This window comes from Phasianus colchicus, chromosome Z, assembly GCF_987193195.1.
Source record: "Phasianus colchicus chromosome Z, bPhaCol1.hap1.1, whole genome shotgun sequence".
Lineage (NCBI taxonomy): Eukaryota > Metazoa > Chordata > Aves > Galliformes > Phasianidae > Phasianus > Phasianus colchicus.
This window is the reverse complement of record NC_143476.1, coordinates 29,582,141-29,596,508: the sequence shown is the minus strand read 5'-3', so window position 1 is coordinate 29,596,508 and position 14,368 is coordinate 29,582,141. Positions and strand designations below refer to the sequence as shown.

The following is a 14,368-nucleotide window of genomic DNA, read 5'->3' as shown; positions in this document are numbered from 1 at the left end:
CCGCGGCAGGAGCAGTGCACGCCAGCTAGCCTGATGACCCTCCTCTTAGGTCAGGCCAGACGGCGATACCGACGGATGACGATAATCCCGTCTGTCGGGGCTCAGCTGTGTGCGGCATGCGGAAGCAGGATGCCACAACAGGCACATGGGAGCTGTAATACTGCACTCAGCCACCGCTGGCAGCACGCTCAGAGCAGGTGGCCATTTTCAGCACTTGGGGAAACCGGGCTGTCAAGGAAACAGCAGGAGGCACTTTCCTGGCCTCATTTAACCGAACCGCGTGGCCAAAACCAACCTGTGAATTAACAGCTTCCAAACATTGAAAGAATCCCTTCACTTCCTCTCACCCCTACCTGGCTACGTGTTGCCTCCCCCTGCCCACCAGACAGTATTGACAGCATATATATATGTTACTTACACCTACAAGTTTTTATAAACATGTTTTGATTAAATTATTAAGGTCACACAGAAAAGAATATGGCTTACACTGATGACATCTTTTTTTTAAAAAAAGTTTATTTTCCACAAGTAAGAGCAATAGGAAAAAAATTAAACTGTATTCCACATATTGTTTTCTTAAAACAGAGTCTACAAGAACATATTCAGCACCAAAACTAAAAAAAAAAAAAAAAAAGAAAAAAAAAAGAAAAAAAAAAGAAAAATACAAACAGCCATAGAATATAATCTATAAAGCAAACATTTAATATTGCACTTTGTTTCTCTAACGTTTGGATTTTACTTACTTTTTCCTAATTCAGATCAGAATCGTATATAAAATACTGGGCTATAACTGTGAACCTCATGTTTTATAATGCTGAGAATTGACCAATATTTGTGAAAGAGTAATGCCTCTGAAAAACTAAGAATTTAAACAGAAATTTTTTACTTTATAAAGTTATAGAATTTTTCACTCCAATCACAAAGGCTGTAAAGCCGTGTCAATTTACTATATTGGTCAATCCTGCTTCATATGCAATTCTCCATTGTATTGTGGTAAGAACTTTAATGCTATGTGTATCAGAAATTGTTCCCTAGTCCGTTACAACAACAAAAAGGAAAAAAAAGTAAAACCACCAAATGCCCTTTTATGCCAACGATCCCCTTAGCTTTTTTTGTCTGTTTGGAGAGGGTAGAGAAAAGGGACATTCACAAAATGGGCCTAGTAACATAAGACATCACCCAATTTCCTTCTTGTCCAGTATTCTAGCTCAAAATCCAAACTTTTAACTGAATCACTTAAAACGCGACTCATATGTTAACACCCTGTCATCGTTTTTGAAACATGAATTTTCTTTCATGTTCTCGTAAAGGCCACTTATGGAAAAGCCTATTGTGTCGTATGCATGAAGCCTTAAAAAAGAAGGCAGAGGTTTTTAAGAACAAGCACCACACAGAACACCAGCCTCCTCTATCCCCCTTCCATCTGAGCTTTTATTGCACAAGGAAATAGACACATGATGGATTAGACCTCAATTTGTTTAAGTGGTCAATACCAAAAGTGTGTCCCTTTGTAAATGGTCTGTGCTACACGAGTTCTGAAAAGGGAAGCTGACTTTTATAAATCTCTAGGCATGGAAGTGCTGGTATTTGTGTTAGCAGATACAATGGCTCCAGTGCACTCCTTGCTTCCTAGGGGTAGAAATCAGGGGCAAGTACTCTGCATCATTTCTTGCACTCTGAACGAACACATGCTGAAATTGGCTCTTTTGTTTATAGCTCTTGAGAGAGTACCACAGAAAATGCAATTACTGAAGCAATTCTCAGCTAACTAATACCCACATATGGCTGGCAACACTGATCTTCTTCCCCCACTTTAATTATACTTTTACTATTTTTACAGTATCATAAACCCTGAAGATAATACAAAGTGCACAAAATGAGCTCTTAGCATAGTCCAAGCTTTTCCTGCAGTCTGAAATATACTTGCTACTAGAGACTCATAATATATAGTATTTTTGGTGATTAGGTAACTATGTATAAAAATAAATTTACTTTCTCTTCCCACCTCTACTGCTTCTGAATCCTGGATAGCATTTGCCTATTTCCTTTTAGAATTCTTTTGAGGCTCAGCTGGTGTTTACTGGTGCTGCTTTCACTTGTGCCTTTATTATTTCTATTTTTTAAAGCTTCACAACTTGGAACATCTCTTTTTTATAACATAGAAAGAAAAAAGGGAATGAGGGTGGCTTTTATAACTTTTGTGTATGTCCCTATTGCAGCTCCCACTCTCAAATAAAGAACTAAAACAAAACACACACAAAACAAAGAAGTAACTAAACAGTGCAACATAACAAAACAAATAGCATTTCAACAGTTTGGCAAGTGATGAGTTCACCTGAGATTAAGTGATTTTTAGGCAGTCTGTAACAAAATGCTGCTTTGCGATAATAGTAGAAAGGCAACAAACTCTTAAAGAAATCAAGAAGGTATACAATCTTGACAAAGTCTATTAGTCTCCTTCTGTTATCTCTCCATCCCCCAACCCTAATATATCCCCATTATGTTGCTTATCTACTACAGTAGGCTGCAAAACATACAGCAAGAAGGATTGGCTTGAAGGCATTTGATGTTTGTAAATAAATCCACAACAGGATCCAAGCTGAAGAGGTGATACGTGACCAGCCTACTAGGACAATTCTGAGCATGTGCATATGCAGGTAAAGTCCAGGCTACATTAAATTAGAAAAGAAAGAGTCAGTGCATTTGTCAAAGTCCATAGCTGTTTTTTTGTTTGTTTTTGTTGTTGTTGTCAAAGCTTTCTTTTGCTCCTTCTTGTGCAGACCACAAACAAGTGGGGGGGAAAAGAGGGGGGTAACAATAGTGCGGCATAAATGAGAAAAAGCTGTAGTGACACTGAACCGCACAAAATAAGCAATGAGCATGTGCAAATCTTCAAAATCATAAGAGAAAGCCATCCCTCTCTTGCAATGTGGTTTGAGTGTTTTGACACACATGACCGTAGGTTAGTAAGGCTGCTCCTAGTATGTGCCAGTATTTAAATGAGAAAAAGGGGAGGGGAGGGGGTAAGCTCAGGTCTTCAAGCAAGTGGAGCAGTCCTACAATGTTATTGTAGGCTTCTAAGCATAATCACAGGTTGTTTTCATGTATTCACCATACAGGCAAGAGCAAAACCACTTCCTTCTAAAGTGTCTCCACTGTAACGCCTTGACCTTCAACATGGCAGGTAGGATTCAAAACCCAAGTCAAGTTAGCTTTCTAAGGATTCCTTCAACGAGAAGGGCAAGATGGTCTGTCATCTGTAGGCTGATCTGGGTTTGGATCAATCTAAACAAAGGAAAAAAGTAATTGAGGTTATTTTAGAACCTATTACAGAAAAAAAATATCAGAAGTTTGAAGGCAATTCTTCAGCTCTTCCTCCTACAGAAGTAAGAAGAAAGGTACAACCTAACTTCTGTCTCCAAACACACAGTTCAAGTATACATACTATTTTTAAATAATATTCTACAGCTTAATAGAGTATAGTCTTTTTTGGGGGGTGAGAGGGAGTGGAAAGGTGGGTAGGGCAGTGGGGAGGAGGTGAGGCAGAAAGGTCCCTTCCTGAATCTTTAAGGACCTGAGATCAACAAGACTTAAGAACTAAGAATTAAGCTGCAGAACAGCTCTTAGAGAAGCCTCTCATACTCAAAAGAAATGGCCTTCTGCTGACTCAGAACTGTTTCAAGAGGTTAAAAAAAAAAAAAGAGAGGGAAGAAGCGCATCATGCCACATACTGCTGTTTTTATTGAACTAAATGCATTCAGGCAAGCATTAGCCAAAGAACACTACTCTTTTATCCTCTACCACTGCTTTTACCTCAAAAACAATAGAAGTGAAACTTTGGAAGTTTTATCATGGGCTTTTACAGTACTAAAAATATAATCAGAACTTCTAAGGAACCATAGAAAGAATAGTTTTGTCCCTCCCCTCACCCCCCGTCAGGCTTCAGAATTCATGAATACACAGAATCAGATGTGGAAAAGATTTCTGAACTTTTTTTTCCTGTTTAGGAGTTGAAAATATTAGTACTTTGTGCCTCTATAGGCCCAAAATGCTGCACTGAACAATGCAACATTAGAACGTAGCTGCAGGACAAGGGGGAAAGGTTTTGAATTGGAAGAGCATAGGCTTAGCCTGGGTATTAAGAAGAAATTCTTTACTGTGAGGGTGGTGAGACACTAGCACACAGATTGCCTGGAGAGACTGTGGGCACACCTCCCCTGGAAGCTTTCAAGGCCAGGCTGGATGGGACCGTGAGCAACCTGGTCTGGTGGGACATGTCCCTGCCTATAGCAGGGGGTTAGAACTACCATGATCTTAAAGGTCCCTTCCAACCCGAACTGTTCTATCATTATATGAAAATACTGCATTCTACATATAAAGTTGCTAAACTGGCTGCGTGTATACTCATACATAAAAACACATTGCTGTCATTTCAAACAAGAGTTTGGCAGTTTCTAGAAATCATGAGACTTGATGAAAATTCTGTCAAGGCTTCCAATGCAAGGAAACAGGATAAAAGTTAAAACACTTAACGGAGCAATGTTCATATTTAAGGTTACACAAGTCAGGTAAAAAGATACTGAATGTAATCTACGCTGTGAAAAAGGTATGGAAGATTCTTGATACAAGTCATTAGTAACTTCACAAGAAAAAGCTGCCTTACTCATTGCTGGTTCAACTTTTTAGTTTTTTTTCCTGACACTTCACATATTCCAGAATACAGATTCAGTAAGAGAGTATGTTGATTCATTTAGTTTGAGGTGCTTACTTCTGAATAGAGTGGTGGAGGCAGAAAGCGGAATTCTTGGATGTATGCAAATAATGGTCCTTGCAGTGCTCTCTCAAAGTCATCACAAGCAGCTATAGGTGGGAGGCTGGACTGTCTCTGTTCCTCTGTGACCACTTCTGCATAGCTTGGAGGTGCTGCAGGGAAAAGGTACACGCAGTTCGAACAACAGTTCTTATGCATGTCAGGATACATAACATGAGAAATATTAAACTTATTATTCCAAGATGCATCAGCAGGTAAATAAGTGACTTCAGTGACAAAAAAATTGTTGAATATAAAAGGGAGAGTAAGAAAGGGTCACTTTATTTTGTTCTAAAATTATGCTCAAGTTTACTAACATCTGCTTACTGTAGCTTAATTAAATTCTCACCCTGAAGGAACTTAATGCAACCTTTGACTCCAGAAATGTATTACTCAGTAGTAAAACAATGCTTATAAAAAGTATGTGAGAACACAGAAAGGAGCTAATCCTTTGCTAAGAGAGACTTCCCTTTGACAAGAGTAGTATCTTCTCACTAAGACTTAACTCACTAAGACTTAAGTTAGTTAAGACTAGTAAAAAATACCAGAAACTGGTTTTATTATGAGTTACAATGCCATTTAACTAAGAATGCAATTAGGATACTGGAAAGAGAATTACTTCTGTACAGGGACAATGGAATCCTGTGCTTTTGCCTTCAACAACTTCTACACAGCTGGATGACAACTAGTTTTTAATAGAGAGAAAGCTAAGGAAGAAAGGAATTCTGATCCAACTCTAGCAGGTGGCAAGAAAGCATCCACAAGGGACTTCATGTGGCCTTCATTATTAAAGGATGTAATCTGGGTCTGTTAAGATGATAGTAATGAATAACACAAAATTGAAAGCAACAGGACTAACAAATTGATTAGGATTTGTGTTGTCAAATTACCTTCTGGTCTTTCAGGCAGTGTCAGACCAAGCCAATTCATGTTCATGCTACACTGGCTGCTCACACTTGACGTCCTGCTACCAAATGGGTGTAGAGGAATGGTACCAATGACCAGTGGTAAATTAAGGAATAAATCCATGGCTCCTGGAATATCAACGTAGACCTAAACAAAAAAGAAACATGATTATAATGTACATTTGAGTCAATAATTCGTCTGATAGCTTTTTTTTTTTTTTACCATGAAATTCTCCATGAAGAACTTGTTCGTAACTGTCAGTTTTAGGGTGCACGTCTTTAAGGAGACAGATTCAATTTATAAGCACAATTCTTAATGTAAGCTCACACACAAAAATGTCATCTACTTATGACATATTTGCTTAGATAACACATCACAGCTGTTTAAGAAACCATACGATTTAAGTCAAATTTACTTACAAAACTCCTGTTGGAATACTAATACTCAAAAATGCATTCTTTTTGTAGCTGGCATAAAAAAACTTTACTAGGAATTTTTTTTAAGGACAATGGAAACTAAATGTGCTCCTGCATACCATTAGTGAATACTCCACACGGATTATACTACAGTCAAGGATTGAAGGGGAAACAGGTGGAATTTTCAGCACTTTCCCATTCCAGGTTTCTGTTTTGCCAGATGATAAAGATTCTCCACGCAGGTTGGCAACAAGCTGTTTGACTTCCTTCATTTTTCCCTTGGCATAAAATGCCTGTGTTTGGTAAATGGCTGCCTTTGGCACCACCACACGGGAAGAGCAGTTCTCAATCTCAGCAAAGATCTGAATTGATTCACCTGAAACAAAACAGAATTTAATGTAATGCTGGGGTTTACTAAGCAGCTTAAGCAAATTGCCACTTTCTTGATATTTTTATAATGCCTAGACTCTGCTATACCTTTACAAACATCCATTGGTAGTAAAAGAAATAGGATCAGCATGAGCTAATCCAGAAAAAATAATGAATAACTAAAATGGAAGCAAACATTCTTCAACAATCACAAAACAAACATTACTAGCACTCTTCAACTATACAATGAGACGATGGCTGAAAGTAGACAGAGATGCTAAAAGTAGTTTTAGTATTTTGTTTATATGAAAGTAGTTTTAAAAGGGAAGCAAAAACACTTCCTATAATTACTTCTGTTACATACCTGGGGTGTAGCCCTTCCTTTCAATTTTGGCACTTAAGGATATTGGGCCTGAGGTACAAAACCAACAACAGAGAGTCTTTTCTTTTGTGCCTGCTTGGGGTGACTGCAAAAAAAGAACAACAATGGCAGTTTAATTAATAGCTCAGTGAATGTACTTGTATTTTAATTGATACCTCAAAATTATTTCTGTTATGTATTTATTGTTACTTATTTTGATAAGCAAAATTGTTTCATTTACAATAAAAAACCTCACACAATATAAATGGTCCTATACAGATACACAGCATGTCCTGTTTCACTGCTCTTTCAGCAATTTTTTTCGGCCACCCTATAAACTACTGTCATTTTTAAAATGAGTGTATGATTGTAAAATAAACACTATGTATCTTGAAAGATACGTACCTTATAGCCTACATAAACCAACATATTGTCGGCAAAGCTTCCTACTGGAAGGTCTTCCCAGTTTCCATTACACAGCACTTCAGAAACAATAACTAAGCTAAAGTACCATAACCTTAACTCTTCTGATTTCCTCTGTTTCTGAACAATCCTGTCTCATCTATAATGATGAGACTTCATTTTACACGGTATCAGGATTTCAGATTTGATCCAAAGCCCATTAAAGTCAAATGGGAGTCCTTCGATTTTAATGGAGTTTGTGCAAGGCCGATGTTGTTCTGCAAGTCTGCTTTTTCACTCATACACACAAGAAACCTATTTCAATGGACTTCATTTTTTTCCCCTCCCATCAATTAGTATGAAAAAAGGGGGGAAAAAAATAAGAAATTTTAAGCCAGATTGGAATCAGCTCCTTATTGGAAGCAGTTGTGATATTAAGATTTTAATAAAAATGACATTTCTGAAAACGATAATATAGATTTGTGATAATTTCTCCCCATTGGTAGAAAACCATCCATATGGAAATTACGCATGCCAGTACATTTTTCACTTTGCATTTTTAAGTTAGCAGTCTCTCACTAAAACATTCTTTAAAGTTATACTGTTCCTTCCATACATGATTCAAAATTGAAGAGGAACAGTTAACAAAAATTTCCTTTTGAAAGACGAATTACAATTTAGTAGTATTAATTTTAAATTGACAAAGGTATCTTACATATCTTAAAAATCAAGCAACTCCAGATACAGAATAACACCAAAACAGCAGTAATTAAAGAGTTGCCAAACTGATATAATACTTAAAAGATCAGTTGTTGTTAAAAAACAGTAAATAGGTATTAAATAAAATTCAATGTTGATATTCTTTCTTGTATTTTACTTATTTTTATGTCAGAAAAAAAGAATGAGTAATTCTGTCAATTCTTACCAGTAATGAAGGAGTGTTGATATCTATATGTTCAAAGACTGTAAATTCCTTCTTTAATTTTACTGGTAGAAGCCAAGGCCTATGCAATTCGGCTTTCACCCAATAGCGCACACTGCCATGTCTGCCTTCGAATGAGGTAGCAAGTGGTCTGTGCAGGACACAAAGGTCAAAACTGAGTAAAATCTTTCTCGCTCTTTATAATAATGATATAATCAGATTAGGGATTAGTATGTAGAATTCCACTTTTAATGCACTGTAGTATTTAATGAAGCGTAACTTATTTGCAAAGTTTCCATATCTGAGCAGAACTCAAAATTAAAGATGGGAGAAAAAATCATCTCCAATTCACCCTAATTTAGTTTTGTATCGATTTTAAGAATCAATTTAAGAATTGTACTAGAAAATGCCAGGAGAGTTCACATTTCCTTTAAACTCAAGAGGCCGCTTTCACATCCACCATGCCCTTTTAAGGCTGCATTAAGACTACCAACTCAAAATTAGCAACAGTATCAACTGGTTTGAATACTGTATTTTTGAAGTAATTGTTTATTGTTTGCTTGGCTACTATCTCAGTGTCTTCTTTTAGCTGTTACTGAACACAGTAGTTTGTATAATTTTAACTAAGTATTTCAAATGACAGTTCTGAATAGAGAGAGGTTATCAGAAGTACCTTCCAGTTCTCATCTACTCCAAGGAGAGCAGCTTAAAGGAGTTTATTCTGCATATAAAATACATGCATATGTTTGTTTGCATATTATATGAACACACATGCAAAATTATCAGGTCTACTGCACTCTGAACTTTTTAGAGACTAATTAAATCCTTTTAAGAGATTTGGAGAAAAACTCTGGAAGAATCTTCAAACCTTTCACCTTTGCTTTTAACAGCACAGAATTCCATTTATCTCTAAGTAACAGTACGCTTTTTTTTTAAAATACAAGATACAAGAATCTTGTACTCACGTTTTGAATAAACAAATGCGAAAACATTCTATATTTTTTATTGGGAGTACTACTAGCCATTCTGGTACTTTACTTAAATGACTACTTGTCAGTTATAGGTATGACATTTGTTTACATTCCTGAAACATTTCTAGTCTATATTCAGTGATTGATCCTTTCTCATATTCTGAAGGGCAAAAAAACCCCACAAACAGTATCCTTCTTTCTACTATTGCTCCATTTTTTATTTTTTTTTTTTCTTAATTAACTTTGGAAATATCCCATTGATAGCCAAACTCCAGGCCTTTAGGTTTTAATACCAGCCACTGTTTTTTCAGCATTATCAGAAGCTGGTTGCATAACTGTTTTTTCAGGTTAAACAACTTGTTCTAACCATTGGTTGCGGTACTTTATTTCACACTAAATATTTCAAACTGATCTATTATCCTGCTTTTTCATCACTCCCAAATCAAGGGAAGATAAAAACTACCATTTTTACTTTTTCTAGTAGAGATTTCCATATAATGACAAGTTGCCTCTAATGATCTCCACATACACAGGTCTTTTTCAGTACACCAGCAACTATCTACTGTAAAGTTCTATGCTGTTCACTTCTTATTCTGACCCATGAAGTGCTTATGAACTGCAGGTTCTATTAAAGCCAGCACCTCTAATATAAACAGATGGTTTGCCAGCTTTAGTATTAGGTACTATTTCATGCAACAGTCTGCCAAATTTATCCAACTTTAATGACTTCACTCCTTGAATTTTACAAGCAAAAGCTCCCTCCTCTCCCTTTTTCCATTTGTTTTTGGACTGTCACTATCCCTCCGCATTTTGTATTATTGGAGTTTGTATTTTAGTTCTCCCTCTCACTTTGCTTCTGCTTTTTGAGACAAATGAGATGAATGATGGAAATGTTTCTCTCAGTTCATCCACACATTTATCTGCTTATTTCCATTCAGTCTTTTTGTACAGAGGCCAGCTTGCAAAGACACATTCCATTTAATCTGGAACAATCTCCTCTTTTATTGTTAGTTAAAACAGTCACTCCTGTTCCAGACTGAGTCTAGATAAGCAAGCTGGGGTCTTACCACCAGTTCTGCTGGTCTGCAAGGCTGTATCATAAACTTAAAAGTTATTTCAGCCACTCTGCAGAACTCAAGCCAGTTAAACTTCACTTCTGGGAGTGGTTAAAACATCAAGAGGCATAGCCAATCAGTACAGCTTGGTCAAGAGTGAGTGAGCCACCAGGCAGAAACATTGTTACCATTTTGTGAAGTTTGAAAGCAACCTCTTCAGCTGAAGGAGATGATGTCCTCTGCTGCATGCTGCAGCACAATTCCTGCCACCATTGAAAAGGTTTCCCCTCCACCCAAAGCAGGCGTGTCCGGGAGCATCACACTGCCCCAGCAGCGTGGTACAACTAGGCACTTACGTCTGTGGAAGCTCAAAGCTGAATGCATATTCATGCCTTCCTGAAGGAATCGTGTGAAGGCCTTCCTCAGAGTTGTCATCATCTAGGAGGCAAAAACCCAAAATGCTATTCCAATGGAACTCATTTTACAGAGCAAAATGTAGCATATAGGCATAAATTGCAAAATAAAAGGGATTAGCAACCTCATTGTGGTGCCTTAAACAGTGTCACAGGAACTACAGTTACTGAACAACTGAACACAAGATGTGTATAACTTTCCAGGTTCACCTGGAAGCAGAAATTTGCTTTAATTCATAATCCTGCCTCTCAACACTGTCACAGCCGTCACCACTGCCATACCAAGGTCTGCCAGAAAGATCGGTGGTAGAAACTGACCTGATTTTCCACAACGATTCTCATATGAAACATAATATGAAATAGAGGCAGCTTTAATAACAATAAGTTACTTTACATGCAGAGCCAAGTCTGGTGTGTAAAATACATTTAGTAATTTTTTTTGAAGGGAGAAAGAATTCCGCTTGGCACCAGCATCCAGGAATCGATCACAAAAGAAGAAATGGCCAAAGAGCAAGTGTGGAAGGATAGAGGGGAACATCTCTCGTACTGCTTAAAACCCTACCACAGATCTGTGGTTTATTCGGGTATCATTACCATAAAACAAACAAACAAAAAAGTGCTGACTCCATCAAAATCGGAAGTTGGGAGAAAAAAAAAAACAGCACCTCCTACCCACCCAGGAGGGCTGGGATGCAGACAGGTACCGCGATGGTCTGGGGACAACCGCTTACTGCCAGCAGCCCGAGGCACTAATGGAGATACAGAGGGAGATTTTAGGCTCCCATTTTCCTACAGAGATACGGTGTGGCAAAGAAACAGGCACGTGGCAATGCTCGTTAAACACAGTGGTGCAAAAGGGATCTTGGAAAAAAAAAAGCTTGAAATGTAACCGAATAGCGAAAAACAGGCAGAGAGGCGTTCACGTAAACGCACCTCCAGCTCACCGCGACTGGAGGAGAGTGGGGAAAGCGCACCGACGGGGCGATGCGACGGCTGCAGGCGGCTTCCGCCTCGCTTTATTGTTTTACCGCACGCTTTCGCCCCGCACGCCGCCCCGGCCCCGTCCTGCCAGCTCAGCAGTCCCGCCGAGCCGGGCGGCCGCGGCGGAGCTGTGGTAAACAAGTGCTGAGCTGTCAATCAGCGGCCCGGCTGGAGCAGGAGAGGACCGGCCTAAACCGGCGCGAGCAGATCCCAGCCAGCCGCGCATATACATACAGTATACATTACACTCGCCGCAGTCGCTCGGCAGCTCCGCTCGCCGCCCAGGGAGGAGGAGGAGGGAAGGCGGGGGTGGGGAGGGAGGAGGGAGAGGAGCCGCCCGCGTCCGGCTCGCCCCGCCGGCCGCCCCGCTACGTGCCGAGACGCAGCGCTGGACCCTCCGGGGTGCGCGCGGCCACCGCTGTCGGGCGGCGGTCGGGGGGGAAGCGAAGAGGGGGGGCGGAAGCGGAGCCCCAACAGTGGGGAAGGCGCCGAACCCCCCGCGGCCGCCCTGCCCTATCCCCGGGGCTGCCCGGACCCGCGGTCCCTCGTCCCCCGCCGCAAGCCGGCTGCGGGCGAAGGGACCCGCGCCCTCGTCGCGGCGGCCAATCAGCGGCTGGCATCGCCTTAGCAACAGGCCAACAAACCGCGACCGGCCAATCGGAAGCGCGAGGGGGCGTGGCTTCGGCCGCCAACTGCGGGGCGAGGCGTGAGGCAGTCATTGAAACTCGGCCGCGGGGCCGCGCGGCGCCGGGCATCGCCCGGACCTGGGGCTGCTCACTCGGAACTGCGGGGTCACCGCGCCGTCCTCCGGGCTTTGCTCCCCGCACTGCCGCGGAGACGCGCGGGCACGGCGGCGGGCTGAGGTCACCTGCAGGGATTTCGGTGCGGGGGAATTGTTTGTGGGGAAGCAGCTCGGTGAGAGCCGGTCGCGTGGAATAGCGATGTCCAAATGCAGCCGAGTTCCGAGCCACAAGTTCGGCACAACATCGATAGATCTTTAGGAAACGGCTAACAGCAACGCAGCCTGTGGGGAAACTCATCGAAAATCCCCGAAGAAAAGGGGAGCGCTCCCTCCGTGCACCGCACAATGCGGTAGGTATGCAGCACGTTGAAGGAGAAAAGGGGGAAAAAAATGAAGAAAAAAAAAATAGCGAGCGGCCCCGAATTACATAACCAGTTTTAACATTATTTTCCTGTGCTAGGAATTAAGTCATCGCCACCACCTGACGCGCGCAGCCAATCTGCGGCGCCGAACGGGAGCACCCCCCCCTCTGCCCAGGACCGGTCCCAAACAGGATTGAACCGCTTCTAACAAAGGGTGGAAACTTCGCAAAAACAAGCGCCGAGTCCGCCGGACCGCCGCGATGCGGGCGTGGGGAGGGCGAGACGGGGCCCGGGGAAAGGGCTGCGGCGGGGGGGGAGACCCGCAGGGAAGGGCAAGAAGCGGACAGTGCGGAGAAAGCGGAGCGTGTGTGCGGGAAGGGCGGCCCGATGGTGGAAACCGTCGCATCATCGGCCGCGGGGATGCCGCCTGTCAGCGGGCCGGGCTCGGCGGAACGCAGCCCCCGGCCGGCTGACACGGGGCTCCGCTCCTCGCCGGGCTGCGCTGCACCGCGCTCCCCTCCCCCCTCCCTCATTCCAACCCCTCCACGGCTCTCCGTCCTCGCGGCGCCCCGGCTGCCCCCGCAGGTGACACAAAACCGGTTACAACCAGAAAAACACCCCCAAAAGCCGTGAGACCCCGTGAGCCGCGCCGCCAGGCTCACCTCTCTCGTGGCCGATGAGGACGTCCTTGTGGTTGAAGTACTCCACCTCCTCCGTGTAGTTCTGCGTGTAGGCAGTGTTGGAGCCGGCGTTCCTCGACTCGGTCCAGCGCACCTTGGCGTGCCCGCGCGCGTGGATTTTGAGCGATTTCACTCTGATCTCCCCCGTCACTTCTAAATTGACCCTTCCTGAGACCGTGTCCCCGCTGGAGTAGACGGGGACATTGCTGTCATTGAGACAGTCAAAGCTTATTGTCAAACTCTTCACCTTCCCCAGCACCATGGTTTATAGCAAAGCGTAGAGAAAGAAAAAAAAAAAAAAAAAAGACTGTAAGAAAGCGGAAAAAGAAAAAAAAAAGGGAAAAAAAAAAAAAAAAAAAAAGCCTAACGCGAAAAGCGACCCTCGCCGCACACCGACCGAGCCGACCTACAGCCCCAGCATGGGGAGCGAGAGCGGGCGGGCTGGGGCGGCCCCGGCCCTGCCGCGGATGCCGGCGCTCCGCAGCGCTGAGAGCGCTCGGCTGCCCGGCGCTGCGCTCCGCTCACAATGACGGCGCCGGAGTGCTGCCACCTCACTATAAGCGCTGTGACAAACAACTCCCCCCCCCCACACCCGAACTCTACACGCTCGCGCATGCGCCCTACGAGCGGCGCCGGCCCGCCCTCTGCCCGCCCTTAGCTCGCGGAGGTATCGCGCGCCGCCGCCTCGCGGAGCGTCGGAGCGCTTAGCGATGTCAGCGTCGTCGTTCAGGCCGGCAGCGTTTGAAAGCGTATTCCTGTGTTTGCCCGTTTTCTCCAGTAAGAAGTCACCCTTCACCCAACACCTGGCGGGGAGCTCTACGCCAAACTTCAAACCGCCAACCTTCGGCCGCTGCCTCTGCCGTGCTGGGACCGTCTGTGTGTGTGCGCCACCGTGCGGCACGTTGGGCGCATCGACGGGAACCGGAGGGGTGGGGTGCCGGGCAGTCCTGCCGGTTCTACCCGGTTCTGCCTTCCTTG

The 14,368-nt window shown here is 43.1% G+C and overlaps 1 protein-coding gene across 1 annotated transcript; it reads right to left on the bottom strand.

Moving 5' to 3' along the window:
* Positions 1–541: 541 nt before the first annotated feature.
* On the bottom strand, positions 542–13,714 carry ARRDC3 (arrestin domain containing 3). Its single transcript, XM_031607646.2, has 8 exons — positions 13,373–13,714; positions 10,569–10,650; positions 8,190–8,337; positions 6,866–6,968; positions 6,252–6,508; positions 5,701–5,863; positions 4,769–4,923; positions 542–3,285 (listed from the first exon to the last, which is right to left on the bottom strand). Exons 1-8 carry the CDS (start codon positions 13,650–13,652, stop codon positions 3,229–3,231), a joined length of 1,245 nt encoding a protein of 414 aa, XP_031463506.1. The 5' UTR covers positions 13,653–13,714; the 3' UTR covers positions 542–3,228.
* Positions 13,715–14,368: the final 654 nt, after the last annotated feature.

Bases quoted from the DNA above. Each gene is read 5' to 3' on its own strand.
- ARRDC3 (XM_031607646.2), bottom strand. From the start codon at position 13,652: ATGGTGCTGGGGAAGGTGAAGAGTTTGACAATAAGCTTTGACTGTCTC. The intron at 6,509-6,865 runs GTATGTAACAGA...GTTTTGTTTCAG, and splicing joins AAGGAAGGGCTACACCCCAG to GTGAATCAATTCAGATCTTT. The intron at 5,864-6,251 runs GTATGCAGGAGC...TTTTTTGTTTAG, and splicing joins GTGTGGAGTATTCACTAATG to GTCTACGTTGATATTCCAGG.